Source organism: Anguilla rostrata, chromosome 19, assembly GCF_018555375.3.
Source record: "Anguilla rostrata isolate EN2019 chromosome 19, ASM1855537v3, whole genome shotgun sequence".
NCBI lineage: Eukaryota > Metazoa > Chordata > Actinopteri > Anguilliformes > Anguillidae > Anguilla > Anguilla rostrata.
In genome coordinates, this window is record NC_057951.1 from 12710895 (window position 1) to 12732328 (window position 21434).

The 21434-nt window shown below is 48.1% G+C and overlaps 1 protein-coding gene and 1 long non-coding RNA gene across 2 annotated transcripts in view; both read right to left on the reverse strand.

Moving 5' to 3' along the window:
• Nucleotides 1-503: 503 nt before the first annotated feature.
• LOC135245650 (rho GTPase-activating protein 8-like) lies at nucleotides 504-10319 on the reverse strand. Its single transcript, XM_064318836.1, is given in 14 exon segments — nucleotides 504-1444; nucleotides 2981-3084; nucleotides 4078-4206; nucleotides 4379-4456; nucleotides 4786-4859; nucleotides 4984-5031; nucleotides 5033-5080; nucleotides 5573-5671; nucleotides 5843-5929; nucleotides 6264-6395; nucleotides 6585-6672; nucleotides 6815-6946; nucleotides 7901-7983; nucleotides 10179-10319. Coding segments are annotated over 13 exon segments (1257 nt in total). The 5' UTR covers nucleotides 7941-7983; nucleotides 10179-10319; the 3' UTR covers nucleotides 504-1246.
• A 10372-nt stretch (nucleotides 10320-20691) lies between these two features.
• The window catches only part of LOC135245651 (uncharacterized), a 68844-nt gene continuing 68101 nt past the window's right edge, over nucleotides 20692-21434 (reverse strand). Inside the window, exon 2 of the long non-coding RNA XR_010327324.1 lies at nucleotides 20692-20829. This is a non-coding gene — a long non-coding RNA (uncharacterized LOC135245651). The remainder of the gene's footprint in view (nucleotides 20830-21434) is intronic.

The window sequence follows — 21434 nt, forward strand, 5'->3', positions numbered from 1 at the left end:
TCTAATTTACAAATAAAAATAAACCGTTGCCAATAATAAATAATGGAATGGAAAGTAATTTTTCTTTTTTCCCCCGTGAGTATATCAGGTTAGCCCACGGTATAAACCAAACACTTCATACCAAGAATATGAACAAAATCCATTTATTCAAAAACATATCAAGGGGTTTAAGCTGGTCACATGTAAAGCGTACTTTGTCTGACAGGACTGGCCAATTTTATGTGGAATTCTCAGTCGGTGGGTTAAATCAGCATTGCTTATAACAATAACATCAGTTCACTCTCTCAAGCTCCCCCAGTCCCTCTGTTGAGTTTAGTGCTTACATACATTACATACATACATAGCGCGATCCAATCAGGTTACTGCAGTGGCCAGGTGACAAGAACACACGTCACGCACACACGACACCAAATGGAATTTGCCTAGGTCCCACCCTCTAGTGCTTTTAAAATATTTTTTTATTTGTTTTTTAAATTATTTTTAAAATATTTTTTATTATTTAAAAAAAATATATACATTTATTTCCTGTAATTTATATTTAAATTCATTTTTTCCTTTTGTAAGTAAATTTGAGAATTCGTCTAGGTCCCACCCTCCATTACTGCATTTAAATTGAATTTAAATTTAATTAAAAAAAAAAAAAAATTCTTACATTTTTCTTTAAGGCAGTGGTCTCCAACCCTGGTCCTGGAGAGCCACAGAGTCTCAGACCAGCAGACCACTGCTTTAAGGGCATTCAACAGGGCATTCAACTGGTAACTAGTAACATCGAGGCAAAGCAGAGGAAGTGAGCGTAATTATTTGGCAACACATTATAACCAAGTGCAATCGAATATGCATGTTAACCAGGCTAGCAAGTCCAGCGATGTCAGTGCGACGTTACCTTAGATGAAGCTGTGTGTATCTCGGCTGGCTTATGAATATCCCCCAAGACCTTTATCCCGCTGTCTTGGGGGTCCAGGAAGTCGGACAGTTGACGCAGTGTGCTACGCTTTAGGCTAATGTGGCTGAGGTTATTCCATTACTCCTCCTACGTTGCTGAACGTTGGCACGTTAACACCACCATTTATCGTTTCAATTTTAACAAGGTGGCATAGCCAAAGCGTCATTTCCTGTAAAAATGTTCACATTCTCTGATCTCAGTCTGATGGGCGGCCAGGAGTTCGTCGCTGCAGGTGTAGTGTGAGGTCAGGGCGGAGGCCTGGGGCGGAGGGGCCGGAGAGCTCCGTCAGCACGGCCGGCCGCCTCAGGGCAGGAGTTCACCGGGCGCGGAGCGGGACCCGAACACGGTGCGGTAGTGCTCCACCAGGATTTCGGTGAATATGTTGAGGGGGGTGAGCGCCCGGAGGGACACGGAGTCGTGCGGAGGCCAGATCAGGTTGACCGCGAAGACGCAGGCCAGGTTGGACGGACTCATCTTGTTCATGATGCTCTCCTGCGCCACCTGCAGGGGGGGGGGGATAACACGTGCGCTCTTGTAAGAACAGAACTTACCGCAGTACCATTCCCAGAGCAGTCCACCAACTGTCAAAACCACCCGAATTCAACAAGTGTTTGTTTATGAACATCCTAAGCGCACAGGAACTCACTACTTACAATGCAAAACTGTCGGCACACTTTGTGAAACACAAAGAGCAACACGCACACACTCACTGTGAAACCCTGGTCACATTGAGAGCACAGCAGTGTGCCTACGCAGGAAATAAAAACCTTTTAACATATCTACTTAAAGAAAAATGGTTTTGAATGGTTTTTCAGTTAGGAGGGAGTGCCACCACAACACAACAACATTTAAAAGTTCTTATTCTATCCGCCGCCCTCCCCCCAAGAGAAGCTGAAGGCACCATGTTGTGCTCTTCAGATGGGAGGGTTAAAGAGGCACGCGCGCACACACACACACACACACACACACTCACACTCTCTCACATTGGCCCGGAGCCAAAAGCAGCTCATCTTGAGCAAAGCTTCTGTATTGCTGTAATCTGTGAAAGGTACGTATCATTTGCATCAGCAGGACTTTTGTTCCAGTTCCTTACCTGTGAAATCACAGTGGGGTGCACTGGGTAATTAACAAACCATTCTCCCCAATTAAACACTACACTCGTCACACTGGACTAATTACTCCAAGGGGACTGCACTTACTTTCAGCTTTTAGAACGGACTCTCATCCAGAGGGACTTTGTTACACACAGTCCATTAATACAGCCGGATATGGCACATATTTAAACAAACACGGAGTACAATGACAATGTCTGCACAGTGTGATCATCTGCTTTGTCATATAGATAACCATGACAACAGTTCAACTGCCATTAGAAAAATGTCTCGCTGTTGCTTAGGTTAGACAGTAGGGGGCAGCCAACGCTGTGATGTAAAGATGACGTACAGCTCGTCTGAGATGCACAGCTCAGGCCCATTCTCAGAAAGCTCCCAGGATTTGGTTTTTTTTCCTGCTGCCAGACAGATGAGCACTTCCCGATCGCTGTCTGACCGTGTCATTTTTAGGAGGGTGTGAGTGGGTTTTTCGGAAACTGTGAGCTCACTGTGGATTCCCAGGGGAAGGGAGGGGGCGATGCTGTACGGGTCTGGGGCAAGGGGGGCGGGGAGGGGGGGCAGAGCAGTGTTCGGTTTCTGCATGGGTCTGGCGTCTGCTAAAGATGCATCAGCAGTAAGCTAACGATACAAGACACCAGCGGTAAACAAACAAGCCCCATTACCCCTAACATCTAAGCTGAGAAGCTGAGAAAGGGAGAGGTTTACACTGGAGGAATGGGCTCCTGGTCACAGCTCCCTCCTACAGGACAACACTACTGTTGACAGTTTATTTATTTAAACTTTACTAACTCTAATAATAAAAAATTAAAAAAATTAAAAAAACGACGACAGACAACGGTCTTCTGGACTCTAATGAATGAGGTGGTCTGTGACGCGCACGCGCACGCGCACACACACACAGGCAGGCTACGGGGTCGTCACTCACCATGTGCAGGAAGCAGACCAGGTACTTCAGCACGGCGTAGTTGTGCTCCGGGAGACCCTCGATCACCTGCTTGACCACCGTCACTCTCAGACTGCTCTCCACCTCTGAGGAGCAGAGACGCAAGCGCACGTTAGCGCACGTTAGCGTGGCTCGGCGCCGTCCTGGCCTGCTTCCCCTGGTCTCTGACCCAGAGCCTCCAAGGGCGCAAGCCCACGCGCCTCACATTTCCTCTGCAGATTCCCCACAGCCGGGGGGGGAAAAGGACTCCAGCTGGGCAAAAGCTCCAACTATCGATTTAGGTCTGGACTCAGTTACAGAAATTTTGTCCTTCACTTTTTTGGGGGGGGGACAAGCTTTCAGAAAAATGCTACAGCAGTGCTTTCACTTCTCACACAAAACAAGGAAGGATGCACCCCCATCTATTAATCTATCAAAGTGAACCAGCACTTACTGTACTCTGTATTATCGTCCTAATGTCGTAGCTTGTACTGTCCCCCGAGTTTGACTTAGCATCAGTTAGGTCAGAATAATGTTCTGTGTGTGAACTGGACTTTGTGTTCTTGGCTATGAATAACTGAATACATGAATACAAAATGAGTATCGTGTACCTTATCGAACCTGTGTTTCGTAGCTGTTCCAATGACCTTGATATGCACTTTTGTACGTCGCTTTGGATAAGTGTCTGCTAAATAAATGCAATAGAACGAAAAACACAATTGCACTGCACTGAACATTTGGGTTCAGAAACAGCGGTGTGACAAAACCCTTCGACAGCAGCTGCAGAACTGCTGGCCTGCTGCTCTTTTGAAGGTCCCGTGTAGAACTGCTGGACTGCTGCTCTTTTGAAGGTCCCGTGTAGAACTGCTGGCCTGCTGCTCTTTTGAAGGTCCCGTGTAGAACTGCTGGTCGCCTTCAGCTTTTGTCATCTGATGACGACCTCGGTGCATTCCTGACAGCGCTAACGTGCGTACCGCGGCGCAGAGATTACTTAGGAGGAGGAACAACACAGGAAAAGCAAATCCAGACACGAACGTGGGCACGGGGCTGGGGTGCACGGCGGGGCGGGGCGGGGCGGGGCGGGGCGGGGCGGAACTCACGCACGATGTCCTGCACCTGCTCGTACAGCAGGAAGGTGAGCAGGGGCTCGGGCAGCTCCCTCAGGAAGCTCTTCAGGATGACGGCGGGCACGTGGACGTCGCCGTACTGATCGAAGTCCACCGGCTTTCCTGCAGGAGGGCAGAGGGGCCATCAGTCCGCCGCCAACGCCACACACACCGCCACTGCTGCTCACCAGCCCTGCCGCCTTTAAAACCGCACCTCCACCGACACGGGCCTAAAACCTCAGTGAACATTAGCGCCCCCTGCTGTCCCGGAGGGGGTGAGGGAGGAAAATCTCACCCAGGTTGTAGAGCTTCTTGATGTCTTTGATCAGCTGCACGCGGGCTGATCTCCGGAAGATTCCCTCGGTGCGGAGCCCTGTGGGGGGGGGCGGGGGGGGCGTGGGCAGAGGGAACATGCTCACCAGCGCATCAAACACATGGTTTCTCTACCATATGTGCATTACATCATCATATCGACCATATATGATGCTACATAGCTACAGAACACAATGCAAGCAAGAGTCAACAGAGAAGCAAAATTTTTTTAGAGAATTGTTCTGTATGAAATGTTCTGTATGATGCGCGCGCACACAGACACACACACACACACTATGAGGAATGAGCAGAGCAGGACGGCCCTGTGGAGAGGGTGAATGTGTGTAATTTGGGCTAATGGGCGGAGTGGGAATGGAGCATCGCTCTTACCTTTCCCCTTCAGGTAGGACACGGTCTCGGACATGACCGGGGGTATCAGCGCGCCCTTGTTTCTGTCACGAATGCTGGGGGGGGGATAAAAACACTGTATAACCAATGACATTCCTGCAGCTCACAGCACCGAAAAACCATTGGGATGAAATAACTTGAGAAGGCTTTGTTTGGCGTGGAGAGGTGGAGGACACTCACTACTGCAGGCTGACTCCGAACTGCTGGGAGGGGAGGGGGGGGCGAGGGCGGGACTCTGGCCGGCGCCCCCTTCTTTGCCACTCTTAGCCTCTCGTGTCTGCGGCAGGAGAACCGCCGTCACCATGGAGACCCGCAAACCAGGTACAGGGGAAGAGATGGGGGGGGGGGGGGAATGAATGCCAACAAATTCAAACTGGACTGACCCCTACAGTACACAGTGCGACGTGTTGAAAAGTTTTATGGGGGCGTTGGCAAGTACATTCAAAACCATGTGTGTTGTGTGTGTGTGTGTGTGTGTGTGTGTGTGTGTGCGCGTGTTTGGTGTGTGTGTTGTGTGCTGGCGTGTGTGTGTGCTGTGTGTGTGTGTGTGTGTGTGTGTGTGTGGTGTGTGTGTGTGTGTGGTTGTGTTTTTTTGTGTTTTGTGTGTGTGTGTGTTGTGTGTGTGTGTGTGTGTGTGTGTGTGTGTGTGTGTGTGTGTGTGTGTGGTTGTGTGTGTGTGTGTGTGTGTGTGTAGTTGTGTGTGTGTGTGTGTGTGTGTGTGTGTGTGAGTGTGTGCGTGTGTGTGCAGGCATGCTGCAGCGGGGCGTACCGCAGGACCTCCGGGGGGATGCTCAGCTGCTCGTAGTTCAGGTGTTCCCTCAGTTCTGACAGATAGTTCACGTACGTCACCTTCTTCCCAAACTTATGACTGCAAGAAAAGAGCACCCGTTACCTTTTTAAAAACCTTCTGCATCATGGCTCGCACCCCCGAATCCCGATTATGATATCCGGCGACCCTCCATCTGCCAGACAACCGCTCTTACCTCCCGAGCTATGTCCTTAACCCCCTGCAACTGCGGACAGAGAGACACGGCCGTACCTTATCAGGGGACTGAACAGATTCCCAAGGACTCGGATGTAGTTGGTTGGATGGACCACGTAGAGCGCTTTCAGATTCTTCTTGTACCTGGAAATAAAAAACAAACACCCCACAGTGGGTCTGGATCTCCATAAAATACAACCAGGAAGTGAACTCACCTGTAGGCCACACCTGTTTTAAATCACTATTATTCCACTCCTAATTTAAAAAAAATAAATAAATGAAATCATGGAAGCAAGTAAAACGACGAGTGCTGTTGCAGCAGGAACAGGAAGTAGCCATTTAATTAGCGAACCCCTGTGAAGTGAACACGGGGACGTGATAAAGCAAGAGCGCGAAGCGGCTGAATGCAGCGGGCTCGTACGCCCGCAGTGGGGGGGGGGGGTTAGGGGCGGGGTCAGCGCCGTGGCGACGGACGCACTTGCGGTCGAACTCGTTGTAGGCTTGACGCAGCCAGCTGAGCGACGGCTTGTTGGAGCTGCGCAGGCCGTAGTGGAAGTAGACCACGCTGTAGTCGCACTCCACGTACTGGTCCAGCGTGTACTTCAGATACCTGCAGAGAGGCCCCACACACAGGGGGGGCAACACAGGACTTCAGACAGAGTGCCAAGTCTGGACTTACTAATGGGCACTCGAGCCCACTGCCATACACTGCCGTACCCACAGTATCCAGTCCATCCACTGCGTACCCACTGCCCATGCCAACCAGTACCATCCCAGTGCCCACTCCCCAGCAGCTTACTCCAGCAGCCTGTGGTGGTTGAGCTGGTGGGACGGGGGCATGCAGCAGCAGCTAAAGATGATCAGTTTCCTGCCGTACTTGTCTTCCCCTGGAAAGAGAGAGAGAGAGAGAGAGAGAGGTTGGTGTGATTCGTGCACATTATCGTATGTACGTATAACACTGAGGACCTCAGGACTACAAAAACATATGTAGTGACATCAACACATCTCCCAGCATGCTTTGGCTCTCACCGGCGACCTGGAGGATGCCGTGGCGGGCCACATCGTAGTAGGGGTGTGAGGCGTCCACACAGGAGCCCCTCCTGAGGACATCAGCGGGGAGGTCGCCTTGCACCTCCTGCTCCTCCTCGTCCTTCCTCAGTTCTGTTGGGGGGGTGGGAGAAACAGGATGTGATTCAGAGGTCGGAGGTCAGAGTTCAAAATCATCATGGCCGTCGCATGTTTGGCAGACTGACGCACTCTATGGTCAGTCAGTATTGCAGCAGGGTAGCTGACCAGCCACAGGTCAGTGTCTTACAGACAGGGAGGGGTCAGTTCAGTGTACTGGGTCCCAAATGCATCATATGCACATTCCGCACACACATACCCAACTGCTGGGCTGCATCATGAACCACAAATGAACTCTGGGATACCAGAGAAGTGGTCTGAGGCTCAGTGCAGACTGGGCACAGCAGACGCACAGCCTCCACCCCGCTGCGTACTGGCTGTCCCTCTGCGACAGCGTTAGCCGGTTAGCAGCTGGCCTGCGAAGGGCGCCAGACTGATGAGCCCTGCTCAGCGTGCGCTAGGCTGGCTAAGTAGCGCCACGCGGCCTCACGGAGAAGCACTCGACCAATCAGCACGCATCCTGCCAGCTCTGATGAGCGGGCGGGGTTCTGGGTTAAGGCCCGGCGCGGAGCCGGCCAGCGTTAGCGCGCGGGACCGTCGGTACGCGATTCAGCATCGAGAGTCATGGCTTCGGCCCGCCAGAAACAGCACAGGGACTTTCAGAGCAGAAGGGAATGAGGATGTATGTGGCTGTTTCATGGGGGAAAAAAATAATCCTGCAAAAAGAAATCTGCAAAATCCAGAGTGCCCACAGAGGAGTGCTCTCACACTAAAGACAAGCCCCAGCACTCCTGTCTGAATCCCTCACCTGTCCACACTGTAAACGGATTTGGCTTTTTGGATCCCACCCCCCCATCCCTCCTGGCCCCGATTCACAATTAAAGTATTTGTAAGTAAATGAGTTTAAAAAAAAAAAAAAAACAAGGTATGAAGGTGATGAAAACTGGATGAGTCAGCCTTTCAGGGATTGGGGTGGGGGGGGAAGATCACCTATTTCAGCCAGCTGCTCCAGGTCCACGTCGGAGATCATTGTGGAAAAGCAGGCTCACCGGTGTCTGTCCTAGGAATCAACTCTATCAAGAAAACACAAGTTCAGTGTTGACAAACGGCATTTGAGATTTCTCAGTTTAAAAAAAAAAAATTTTTTTTACAGACGCTCTGCATGTGAACTTCAACAAAAGTTGGTGGCAATTAGGGAATCTCTCCTGTCTGGACAAACAAGGGGAAAACAATTCTTACAATTGACTTAATTAGCTGCAAAAAATATGAGGAATGGATCTGTGTCTAGTACACATGCACTTATCATAAAAGCTAGTCTGCACTCTCACATTGAGCAATGGCCTGAGAGAGAGGGAGAAAAATCAAAATGAACAACAAAAGCAAGACAAAGAAAACAAACAGAAAAAAGGAAAAAAGATAAGTTGAACAGAAATGAAAAAAATCACCATTTGTCACCCCCCCCACCCCCCACCCCACCCAATAAAAACATGGAAGAAGCAGAGGACTTTAAAATTGATGGGAAAAGGCACAAATCGGTGCATAAGAATTAACCAGAATGCAGGAAATGGTGTTTGACCCTCAAAATTTCCTGGTGGAGAACCCCCAAACCCCCGCTTACTTTGTGTGTCCCCCAATGTTCAAACGAAACCTAAGCCACTGCTCCTTTCAGATAAGCGCCCCCCCCTCCCCCAACCTCTTGAGAAATGTGTCAATCTGCCAATTTTGTTTTTACTGCAAAGGTCAAAATTGATTTCATTCACGTGCAGTGCCTGCAGGCTTACTGCAAGGATGTTTAAACTTTTCATTCCTTTCTCCGTTAATTCAAAACGGTTCTGTATTTATTATGCGTTGCACTTCCCACATTTGTCGTTTGTGTTTATGTTGTTGCACTGAACAAATACGTTTCTAAATTTGTATCTAATTGAAACAGATTTACTAAAAGTGCTAAAGTGTATAAAACAGCACGTTAAATATAAACGTAAAACACTGCAGAACATAAACACACCGTGCAACAAACGGAACGTGCACACAAACTGCTTACAAACCAAACCGAACATGTTTCGCTTATTTTCATTCTATTTAATAACTCTGTATAACTGGTGCGAGGCAAGCACAGATCAAACCAGCAACAGGCCCCCTACAGCAGCAACAGCACAGATAACAGGAGACTAAACTCCACTACAAAGCACTTCATAAGATTGGTTTAGTTGACATCACACACCTGCAAAAAAAAAAACCAAACAACCCCCCCCCAATGAGGTGATTATGTTTCATGACCAGGCCCCAAGTACCTGAACCAGTCTGCATCTGATAGGTGTGATAACAATGAATGTTGACATTTACAGAGAGAAGGAAATGATTTTTCTTTTTTAAAGCTCCTTCCCTCGACTGGTTTTGAAAAGGCCAAAATCGCCACTTGCGTGTTGAAAGGATTCACATTTCCCCCGCACAACCCTTGAGTGTAAAATTCAGTAGCTCAGTCCCATCAGGGAATCAGAACAGAACCTCTCGCTACTTAAGAGATGCCTTAGTCAGTTCTCCAAATCTGCCAATTTGGTTTTATTGTAAAAGGTCAAAATTGATTACATTCACGTGCAGTGCCTGCAGGCTTATAGCAAGGATGTTGATCGCAAACAAATAACACACCTTTAAGACTCGAAACTCTATTTACAGACGCACATATAAACACTGAAACAAACTCGTCTTTTGTTTTTTTTTTATGTTGTTGCACTGAACAAATACTTACGTTTCTAAATTTGTATCGAATGGCTAATTGAAACATATTTGCTAAAAGTGAGAAAGTAGGCTATATAAAACACCACGTTAAATATAAACGTAAAACACTGCAGAAGACAAACACACCAGGCAACAACCGGAACAGGAACCTGTACACAAACTGCTTACAAACCCAAACATTTTTCACTTATTTTCATTCCATTTAAAAACTCTGTATAACTCGGATAGATTTGGTAACAACGTACAAATGTTATCACAGAAAAGGGAGGTGAGATTGTACTTTACCAAAACGCAACTTGCTGAACTTCGCAGTTGGTAGCTGTGGCCATGCGGTCCAGCGGGACAAACCGCAGAGTTGGTTGAATCATTTTCACTCACAACTAACTTAAAGTGAAAGTATAGCGTGTGGAGACGCGACCATTCCATGCGCAATCGGCCCTGACCTGATAACCTAAAATCCCCATTTAAGATGCCAATTTGTGTAAAGCTACAGGTATTCGTACAAGAAAGATATACCGTGAATATTCTTTACCTGTTCCAGGTGAGTCTTCATGCGTATCCAACAAAGTCAGGCATATATCTTAATGTTTAAAAGACACAATCATGAACCTCGACTAACTTCCCTCAGGTCATGTATTGCCGTTTTAAATTCAAAATAGTTTCAGTCGCTACCTAACGATTTCAGAAATTGCGCAACGTTTTACGCATGCTCAGATTTCTCCAGGCCTGCATTCCATTGCGTTCCAAGTTTCAGGTGGCCTCCGCTTGCCTGACTGGCAAGTGGTAGCACGCAGGTAAAAGCGGATAAACACATTCGGCAGCCACGCATCGGATTGAGAGGAACTTCTTTGCTTGTGATTCGCGTGGACTGTAGCCTACATAAATAAGTAGCGAAATATCTCATTTCCGCCCGTGATCTGTTCCGGCAATTAGGTGGGGGACATAATTTGCAGGAGTACACGCCTTAGAAAAACATATCATGCTGTGGCTGAATGGTATCCCCAGGGTAAATAAAGGTAAATAAAGAGATCCGGACTAGGCCTATCTGCACCTCACCAATATCAGAAGAGGGGAAAACCCAAAAATGATGAGGCGGATAAGGCCTGCGGAGTGAAATATAAATCATTTGTTATTATCACAGAAGTGTGTGGGTGTGTGTGAGAGAGACAGTTTAAATATAAATATAACACAGGTATACTGACAAAACATACAGATAACATCTGAATCATTTTGTAACCCAGCTCAAACTGCAGTATTTTAACAGGATCGGATGGTTTTACAGTGGGTCATGGGATGTCAGCCTGAAGTAGAGGAAGTAGGGGAAGCAAACGGCAGGATGTTAAGCACATCGTCCGTTTTTACATTTTTATTCAATTTTGTTTGATCAGATTTAGAAATGTCATAAAAACAACACTGGCGTAGGGTCACTCCTCTAACATGATGTGAATACCGTAACTCTATTTCCTGTAAGGGTTTACTGTGTAGAGTCAAAGCCTTCTATGTTCTGTATATGAATACATATGACATTTATGAGAAAGGGGGTTTCTGCAATGCTTTGTCGAGACAAAATCTAGTGAAAGCCTGACATCTGGTGGATGGATATGAACGGACACAGACACACACGCACACAAACGCACATGCATACACACACACACACACACACACACAAACACGCGCACACACACACACACACACACACACACACACACGCACACACAATTTCACATAATTCTGGAAGGTTAACATACAGTTCACTGCTGCCATGCAGTATATACCATAAGCTGTTCTGCATTACTCTGGTTCTGCAGCTTGTGATTTTTCTGTCTTGTGCAGTTATTCTCTCTTGGCTGCACCACAAGCTATTTTGCCCTGCTGTGATGACATCAGCAGCCCTGTGTCACATGACACAGCCATAGGCCCCATAACATGTTCTAGTCTAACAGGAAAAAGTATGACTGGAAAAACCCCTGGCAGAGTCCAGGCACAAGAGTATCAATGAATCAGTCCTCCACTCAACTGAGATTAATCTCCCATTAGAAATAAACCAAAGAGAGGCTTGTTCAAATACAGCATGTGAGACAATGCAGAATAAAATCCCAAATAAAACACCCTGGAAAAACCCTAGTACGATCAGAATTAATCATGAATCATCGTACCGACAGGACAGGCCCGTGGATAAAAGTAACTGCACGTAAATAAAAAATGACCTCAGGATCGGTCCAGGCAGTGCCCCTGGGAACAATCCTCGCACCCCTGCTATTTTGGGATTGACCTTATCATCATAAGGACATTTATTAAAAATGGATCAAGCAACAATGCTTTGCAGCATTGGCCAGTTCGCTCTGATGTAATAAAAAAACATGTTTTTGTTTTCTCTCTCACCAATTTGATGTCTGTATTTGTTCCAGCTCATTTTTTGAATGGTGGCTCATTCACCCTTTGTCATAAAATAATGTTTCTGGCTCTCTGGTGCTTACTATTCTCAGTCATTTTCAGAGGATTGCAGTAGTGCCACTTCAGTTATTTTTGAGGTCACCAGCTACTAATATCAGGTCTTTGCACAAGCTGGTAATAATCAGATCCTATGACTGTGCCAGACACTCTAAGCACCATGTATTTATTCACATTATAAATGATGGGGAAAAAAGACAAATGAGAGAGAAAGTGTAAGGTGACTAAACAATGAAAAGGGTGATTCCCGCCGGGTTTTAAGTGTTCAGTACCCAGCCCGTGTTCAGTCCGTGTATTATCACGATGGAACATTCCCTCACACAATAACGGCCATTTTGCAGAGCTTCTAAACCCAAAGGGAAACCGTTCATTTTACACTGCATTGCTTATTCAAGGTTGTGGTCCATACAGTCTTCCACAAATCGAGTTCTTTCACACCACTGTCCCGTTACGCCAAAATAAAAGTCCCCTCCGTTACATTGTACATTGATCAGCCGGTCATCAAAGATGCTGGCGTTATAAACAGGTGGCTGAGAAATCTGCCCGGTGAATTAATGCTGTACACCTCAGGTTCAGAATAGAGCACATCCTGAGCCAATCAGCTTCCAGTACAAACCAGCATCATCTTCGGCACACAGTGACAACAGAGTGAAGTAACGCATTCACACCGCTCAGCCCTGCCTTTCAACTGCACTGCAATCAGAATAATAATAATTACAAACATGACCAACTGTACAATGTAACAGCTGTCCAATCAGCAGTCTCTTGCAAGTTCCCAGTTTTGCCAGAGGTAGCGGGGGTCGCACCTCAGTGACTGCATAACACAAACAAAGAGCGAAACCGGTCCAGCTGCTGCGGACCGGGCTGAGATAAGCAGGGCTGGCCCGGGGGGGGGGGGTGATGGGGTTTTCCATGCTGATTATGCAAATGTGGTCAGCATTAGCCACGTGACCTGCAGGCAGCGAGGAAGCAGCGATTGTGCCTTGTGGTTCTGGCACAAAGACACACAGGGGTGTATATATATATATATATAAAGTGTGTCGTGGGAATAGGACGAAGGACCAGCCGCGAGCTCCAACCCAACGCTCGGTGTACATATCCTATTAAGATCAGCGCAGAAGCCAAGCTAAAAATAACCCGGCCTGCATATTTTCTCAGAAGAACGGGCAAAGAGGATAAAAGGGTAAAAGATATTCCAGCTAAATAAGAATGTCTGCTGCCCATGCTGCAGAGGGGAAGAGGCAGAGGAGCAGGGTGTGTGTTACAAGTGCTCTGTGCGTGTCAGTGTGTGGTTTTAGGCACATGGGCTCGCTCCTCGCGGTCTGATTAGAGCCTCACACACGCAGCAGCGGTTCGTGTCCTTTGGTTGCCAGCACTGGGGGGGGGGGTGGGGCAGTTCCGAACCCCCCGTTATCGAGGAGGCAGTGGCAGCCTGTCTCCCAGGGACACTGACGACAAACAAGACTGTTCTGGAAACAAAATGGAGATCCTGCAGAACATACAAGTAAGCTTGCTCCTCCAGTTAACTATGGCGAGGATCCTCTCTCTCTCACACACACACACAAACACACCACACACATGCACATGCACACACACACATACCCATACACCCTCACAGACACACATGCATGCATGCACGCATGCGCACACACACACACACACACACACACATGCACACACACAAATGCACACACGTGCGCACACCCACACACACGTGCAAACACACACACACACACCATACACCCTCACAGACACACATGCATGCATGCACGCATGCGCACACACACACACACACACACACCCCAAAGGCAAACCGAGTGAATCACATCCATCCACCATACACAACAGTCTGGCCCCGTTCTTCCTGTCTCAAAACAAATGAGGTGTGAGTGTAGAAGGGTTTCTTTTCTGCACTCAGTGTCACCAGCAAGCTGCTAAAAATAGATTCTAGGGACAGAGGTGGGTTATGGGAAATAGATTCCTTAGACTGAATGTATAAGATCCCGTGCATCGTATTCAACCACAGGCCATCATGTGAAAGGGATCCACTGGTGCTCAGACAGGGAGGGGGGCTGGACAGTGGTGGCTGTTTCTGGGGGTGGGGAGGACAGCGGAGGGGGTGTGTGCTCGTGACACCAGTGATGCATCACACCAGATTCACCAGCAGATGTCAGTGTTGCAGCAGAGGGGTCTCTGGTCCTAAAAGGCTGAGAAATGCCCCCCCCAACCCCCCCTCCCCACCCCAGCAGCAGTGTGCCTCCGTTCTGCTGTCATGCTGTAGCATGCTGATCTAAGGACCTGACAAACGACATTGATGCTGAGAGCACAGCACTGTCTCTCCAGTCAGCAGACAGCTCACATGCCATCCTCTGCCCTGCTCCTGCCCCTCCACACGCACACACACACACACACACACACACACACACACACACACACACACACACACACACACACACACACACACAGGGACACAAACACGCACGCACACACACACAGGGACACAAACACGCACACACACACACATAAGCACGCACAGACACACACACACGCACGCACAGACACACACACACAGGGACACAAACACACACACACACACACCACACACACACACACACAGAGACACAAACACTCACGCACACACACACACACACAAACACACGCACAGACACACACACGCACAGACATACAGACACGGACACACACACACAGGGACACAAACACGCACACACACACACACGCACACACACAGGGACACAAACACGCACGCACACACACACACACACACACACACACACACACATGCAAACACACAGGTAAAGGTGAAAGGTGTAGCTCTCTGTTCTCAGTAATCAAACCCACCTGCTTACCCCCCCCCCCTCCAGGTTGGAGTCAGTACTCAGGAGGGGTCATGACCTCCAGTACAGGCACTCAGGCTGAGGGAGGCATCCCCCCCCCCCACTCTCCCACATGCACCCTCCGCAGAGTGATTTTGTGTTTCCATCTCAAGGTCTCGCTGACACTCCGCGCGCTGCGTTTCGGCCTCGCCGTTCCCCGTCTTTACCGTTTATCTCTCCCGGCACATGACCGGGGTGTAAATACACCCAAATCCACAGCCGTTACGGTGTCATGGTGAACAAACCACAACCCCCCCACCCCCAGCCCCAATAAATAAATTACTGCAATTAATCATGGCATGCAGCGGAGCTCCAGCCGACTGTGACTCTCAGGGTTAACAAGATGAAGCTGCCTTTTTTTTTTTTTTTTTTTTTAAAGAGTCGGGGGTTTGTTCTCTCCAGGTAAGATTTGGTTTGCTTTGGGATCTTATGTGAAAGCGAAGGAGCTGTTCTGCACATGCCAGACTACGAGGTTGAGCGGATGATGGACTCCAACCGCTTACTGTAATGCCTGTTAAATACTCACAGATGCCTTGCTGATATTGCAACCATGTGTCCCCTCCAGGGGCGCTGTTCCACTTCTGCATTTGGAAAAAGCTCTTATTTTCTGCGACAAACCTTCTTGCTAAGAAGCTCCCGTATCAGTCACAAATAACCAGATTCACACACTCTGGAAAGGATTTTGTGATATTCGGCATTGTCTCCCTCGCAAAACGCTCACGGCAACACTCCCAAATACTCAAACGTCCGCAACAAAGTTTCTAAATAAAAAAGTCCCCTGAAAATGCTAAAAGTAGCCAAAGTACAAAATGTGCTATCAGATAATTCTGTGCATTTATTTTGTCCTCCATAGTGCCCTCTTGAGGGAACAGATGCGCCAGAACAATGTGCTGGCGACGTGGTGGGACAGTGTTGCACTTTTGGGATCAGAAGATTTAGGAGTGTAACGCCCCACTGCCAACTGTCGTGTTGTGCTGTAATCCCAGGAATGGCCAGAGGTGGCGCACATTACACATACCACTCATCCTTAGAGTGGGTTGGGGGGGGGGGGCTTGGTGGCCTGGACAGAGCTTGTACCCCCCCCGCCTCCCACCAAAGAAAAAAAGGACATCTCTGTTCCAGTACATCGGATGCAGGTCGAGGATTCCAGTTACTTTAGGAATACTATTTTACAAGTTACAACAGTGCCACAACACCGTCAGACACAATCCAGTTATTCTTAATTCCAGTGCTTCGGAATTAAACCTCCTACTGCCAGTATGAAATGATGGTGAAAACAAAAAAAACTCTGCCAGTCCTTAAAACTCCTTTCTAGGCTATTTTTTTGAACGAGGGGGGTTCCCTAAAATACAGACCAGCAGCATGAAAGAAGAAACCGCGTTTCTTACCTTAAGTGTCCCTGGTTTTTTTTTTTTTTTTTCTCCTTCAGCCCAATAAAACCCTTCACCGGCACCAGTGTGAAACTGAGCCTCTTACTCTCTTCCCCCCCCCCCCCAGTGGCTGATGGGACACGTTGTGCACAGTGGACCCCACGGGACAGCCTGTCACCCTTCTCCCGTCTCCCCGGAGGGTCCCGGGGATCCTTCACTCAATGTCAGCTCCAATCATAGCGCCGGCGTAAATATTTAATGCGCATCCTCACAAAGTGCCAACTCTTTCTGTCTCCCGTTCACATCGAAAGGGGGGGGGGATCGATTGTCACCCTACACTAAGTGCATCGAGCGTGAGCCAGGTACCAGGGCTAATTTTCCCTCCCCAGGTCAAGAGTGAACCAACCTTCATTCATTGACAGATTGTTTTTTTATTTTATATTCATAGATGTCTGCCAGATTGCTTCTCAATGGCAGTTAAAAAAATAAATAAAATCGCAGACAGCTCAGTCAGCACTGTGTAGCGATTTATCAGACGGGCGAGGCATGAATGGAGCTATGAGTGGTGCTGGAGTCCGGTGGCTACTACCGTTTCTCAAAGCTTGAGGCATGTTTTCATAAATCACACAGACGCCATTCAAATCGGAGGGAAAACATTGTTACGATCAAAAAATAGCTGTTTTGTTGATTTGAAAAATATAATGATACTTGCGTACATTTTATAATGACCTATTATCAATGAAATTTGCTGCAGCTGTTTGTATTGTTTGTCTTATTCTACGTCTTGTAAGACAAATTTCACAGAAATCTGACGAGAAAGTATAATCTAATCCAATAAGCAAATAAGATGACAGTGTAAATGCGTGCTGTGTTACTCACACGCTGACACTGAGGTGATTTCATTATTTTTCGTTGAATTTATGCATTCCCAGATCTCATCTTTTTTTTTTTTTTAAGCCAGATCTACAGTCAGTTTCCCATACTTCACCCCCACCCAGCTCTGAACAGCAGAGTTCACACTGAAAATGTACGTCATCTGCATAATGTTTACCATATGAATGTGCCCCAGGATCACTGTCTAACAGGTCCAGGGACAGTGTGTACTCGTTGATCAATAGCGATGCAGTTTGGATATGCGGTGGATTGTACACGACAGGCAAAGCATTATGGGTTCAGTAGTCTGGAGCCTAATTAGGGCCGTAAGTCTGTCCCCTCGCTGGCACACAGGAATGGCCGTCCGGCGCTGCCTCTGATTTAAAGGAGCCCGGGTGGCTGTCAGACGCTGATAAATTAGAAGATCTCTTTAACAGCGGGACTATCAAAGCAAAGGCAGCTAAGTGTCACTTTTCCCCTAGGATACCGGCCTTCAAAAGTGATTTGTGTTCGGCAGTGAAGCCAAAGTGATTTGTGCTTGGTACTGAATCCACCTGAAGAGCCTGCTTTTAATAAAGGAAAAAATAGCACAGAAAAGTACAAAAATGTGACCAACTGCCGCCAGCGCACACTGTTCAGTCATGTTCCCCTCAGATGAGGAAGTAAGCATGAGGGTTTACTGAATAGAGGAGCTGCTGGGGTTCACATGTAGCAGATACTGTGTGTGTGTGTTAATGTATGTTTGTGTGTGCGCGTGTGTCTCTGTGTGTCCTATCCCCTTTTTAAACCTTATTTTAACCCTTTGAAGAGTAGGTTCTAGAATTCTTTGTTGCTTTCCGTTACCAGCAGCGCTTGTTACTTCAGCACTAGAATGTTCAGTCAGGAGCATTCTAGTCGCATGTCTGTGATGTCACACCTTAAAGGGTTAAGAGCCCAGCCGGCTGCATTCAGCACAGCCCCCCCGTGGGACAGAGTGAGGCGGGTGCCGGCCGCACACATCTGGTTATCTGGCTGGTTCAGCCGGCCTGAGCCACAGTCTGCCTGCCTCTTCCTGTGATGCATCAGCCACCCCCCCCCCCCCCATACACGCCGCAGGTACCTCCCCCCCCCCCAAAGCATGCCTGTCTTCCTTCATCATTAATGACAATGTGGTTTTTCTTCTTCTTCTTCCATTTTGTCACCATCGTTTATCTCTGGCGGGACAGCTCTACCCAGAGAGAGCGACGCAGCGGAGGACTATCTGTCAGCGCCACGGCAACGGACCTCTCAGCTGAATCCTAATAATACAGTCCACTGGCACGTCTGTCTTCGCACTGCCCGTTAAACTGGAAATTCTTTAGCTTTCTTAAAATTGTATTTTCTAAATTTTATTTCTTTGCTCTCCCTAGACATGTGTAGATATGTGAACATACGATGCACATGTACTAGCAGAAACTACTACAGAAAGACACGTAGGCATGTTCCGTGTGAAATGTACAATATTGGAAAAGAATTTAAGAAGCATGGATAAATCTGACTTCTGAGACATTTTCTCTGTGTGTGTTCTGCACATCAAACTAAACACTTCCTCTTGGGTTTCACTTTCAGAATCCTCATTGACTTTTTTCCAGGAAACTACACAAGCACAGCACACATTGTGTAATCAGGAACACAATGCTACAGCTAAATAGGAGACCAAGGCACCCTTCAACACTAATCCCCTCACCCAAATAAGAAAGGGCCCATTCACCCCTCACTTAAAGCAGAATGCCTGAACAAGTGTTCACACACACGCATCAGCAAACAGATGAACTGCATTCATGTGGTTAGAGGTCAAAGTTCACAACAAACTCATTATTTCATTCCATGCCGGGTGCTGGTAGGGGGGCTGGTAGTTCCAGCACTTTGCAGTTGTAGGGGGAAAAGCCTGTGCTGTTATGGGGTCATTTGACTGGTGGAACAGCCTGTGCTGTTATGGGGTAATCTGATTGGTGGAACAGCCTGTGCTGTTATGGGGTAATTTGATTGGTGGAACAGCCTGTGCTGTTATGGGATAGTTTGATTGGTGGAACAGCCTGTGCTGTTATGGGATAGTTTGATTGGTGGAACAGCCTGTGCTGTTATGGGGTCATTTGACTGGTGGAACAGCCTGTGCTGTTATGGGGTAGTTTGATTGGTGGAACAGCCTGTGCTGTTATGGGGCAATCTGATTGGTGGAACAGCCTGTGCTGTTATGGGGTAATCTGATTGGTGGAACAGCCTGTGCTGTTATGGGGTAATCTGATTGGTGGAACAGCCTGTGCTGTTATGGGATAGTTTGATTGGTGGAACAGCCTGTGCTGTTATGGGATAGTTTGATTGGTGGAACAGCCTGTGCTGTTATGGGGCAATCTGATTGGTGGAACAGCCTGTGCTGTTATGGGGTAATCTGATTGGTGGAACAGCCTGTGCTGTTATGGGGTAATTTGATTGGTGGAACAGCCTGTGCTGTTATGGGGCAATCTGATTGGAGGAAGCCCCTGGGCTTGGTCTGGGTATTATCAGTGATTATCTAGCAGGAGGCAGAAGCACCTGACAGGGTCCCATGTGCCCTGGCCTGGGCTCGTCCCGTCATTTCTCTGAAGGAGAAGAGGAGGGGGGAGCAAGACCCCACCGGGGAAATTAAAATGGAAAATGGCAGCTCTCTGCCGTGCTGAAATCAGGCTCTAAAGCGCCAGAGCGCTGCTTCTAAACGCGTGAGGAGGCATCAGAGCGTTCGCTCAGCTCTGTGTGCTACGGTCCCCAAACGGGCTCATTTAACCCTAACCCTAACCCCAGACTGGCTCATTTAACCCTAACCCTAACCCCAACCCCAAACGGGCTCATTTAACCCTAACCCTAACCCTAACCCCAAACGGGCTCATTTACTCCTGACTGCTCCCGAGCCTCGTTACGGATGTCTCGTGGTTATAAAAAACCGCATATCCACCCCACACGCAGAGGGGGAATAGGGACGGTGAGTTAGTGTTCAGCTGATGTGTGAGTCTCAGACGATCGGCTGTAAACGACGTAACCCGGAGACGAGATGTGAGAACTGCGGAGCAAAAACCGCTGCTTCCCCCCGCCAAACATCTGTGACAGCGCTGCAGACTCATATATCCTACCCACAATCCTTCACTGCGGCTGCGTTGTGCCTGACAGAGGAACCTGGAGAGGAGCGTGACGCTGCGACACCGCTCACCTCCTAATTAATGAGTGCTCGGCACTTTGGGACTCCGCCCGCACTGATTGGATGAGCTGCTCTGCTCCAGTAGAGGTCATTCTGTGCCACTCGTGCCTAAATGCCCCCCCCCCCCCCTCACCCTCCTCCTCCTTCCCCCCCTCCTTGTGATTCTGTTAAGGTCTCTCTGCTTTATTACTACAAAACCTCTTACCACCACCTACAGGCTGAGACTGAGAGATCAGGGCTACACCAATAAATATTCTAATCACAATAAGGAACATTATAATATTTTTATATTATTATATAAATGTATTATGAAGGTCATGAGTTACCCTTTGGGCGGGCGACAGTCTGGCCCTCGATGACTTTCAGTGTTCAGTGCGCTCTCCCTATAAATGAGTCTGCCATGTCTCACTGGGTCCGAAAAAAAAAGAAAAGAAAATGAATACGGTCCCTTACCATCACAGTGCAGCGCCCACCCCTTCTGCGCTATCGCTTAGCTCGGTCTGAATTCCACCGCGCGGTCGGGGGCGTCTGTCCTTCTGAGGCCCTGTCTGTGGAGCGGCTCGCTGACGCATGTGTGCGGCCTGCCCGCCAATACCCATCCCGCCAGGGTGGGGGATCCATCGACCAGCACGCCCCCCGAGGCCCTAAAAAACCATTCACATAAACAATAATAAAACACAGCAACAGGTGGAGAAACGTCTCTGTCTTCTGCCTCCTCCCTACGGGGGATTAAAACCCGCTCACAAGCACCCAGCCAAACCAGCCAATCAGGAGTGAAAAAAGAATAATGAATGAATCAAATATAAAGTAAAAGCAATAATAATGTTTTGTGGGTGTGTGTGTGTATGTATAGGTGTGAGTGGGTGTGTGTGTGTGCGTCTGTGTCTATGTGTGAGAGTGTGTGTGTGTATATGTGTGTGTGTGAGTGTGTGTATGTGTGTGTGTGTGTGTATGAGTGTGTGTGTGAGAGTGTGTGTGTGTGTGTAAGTCTGTGTGTGTGTATGAGTGTGTGT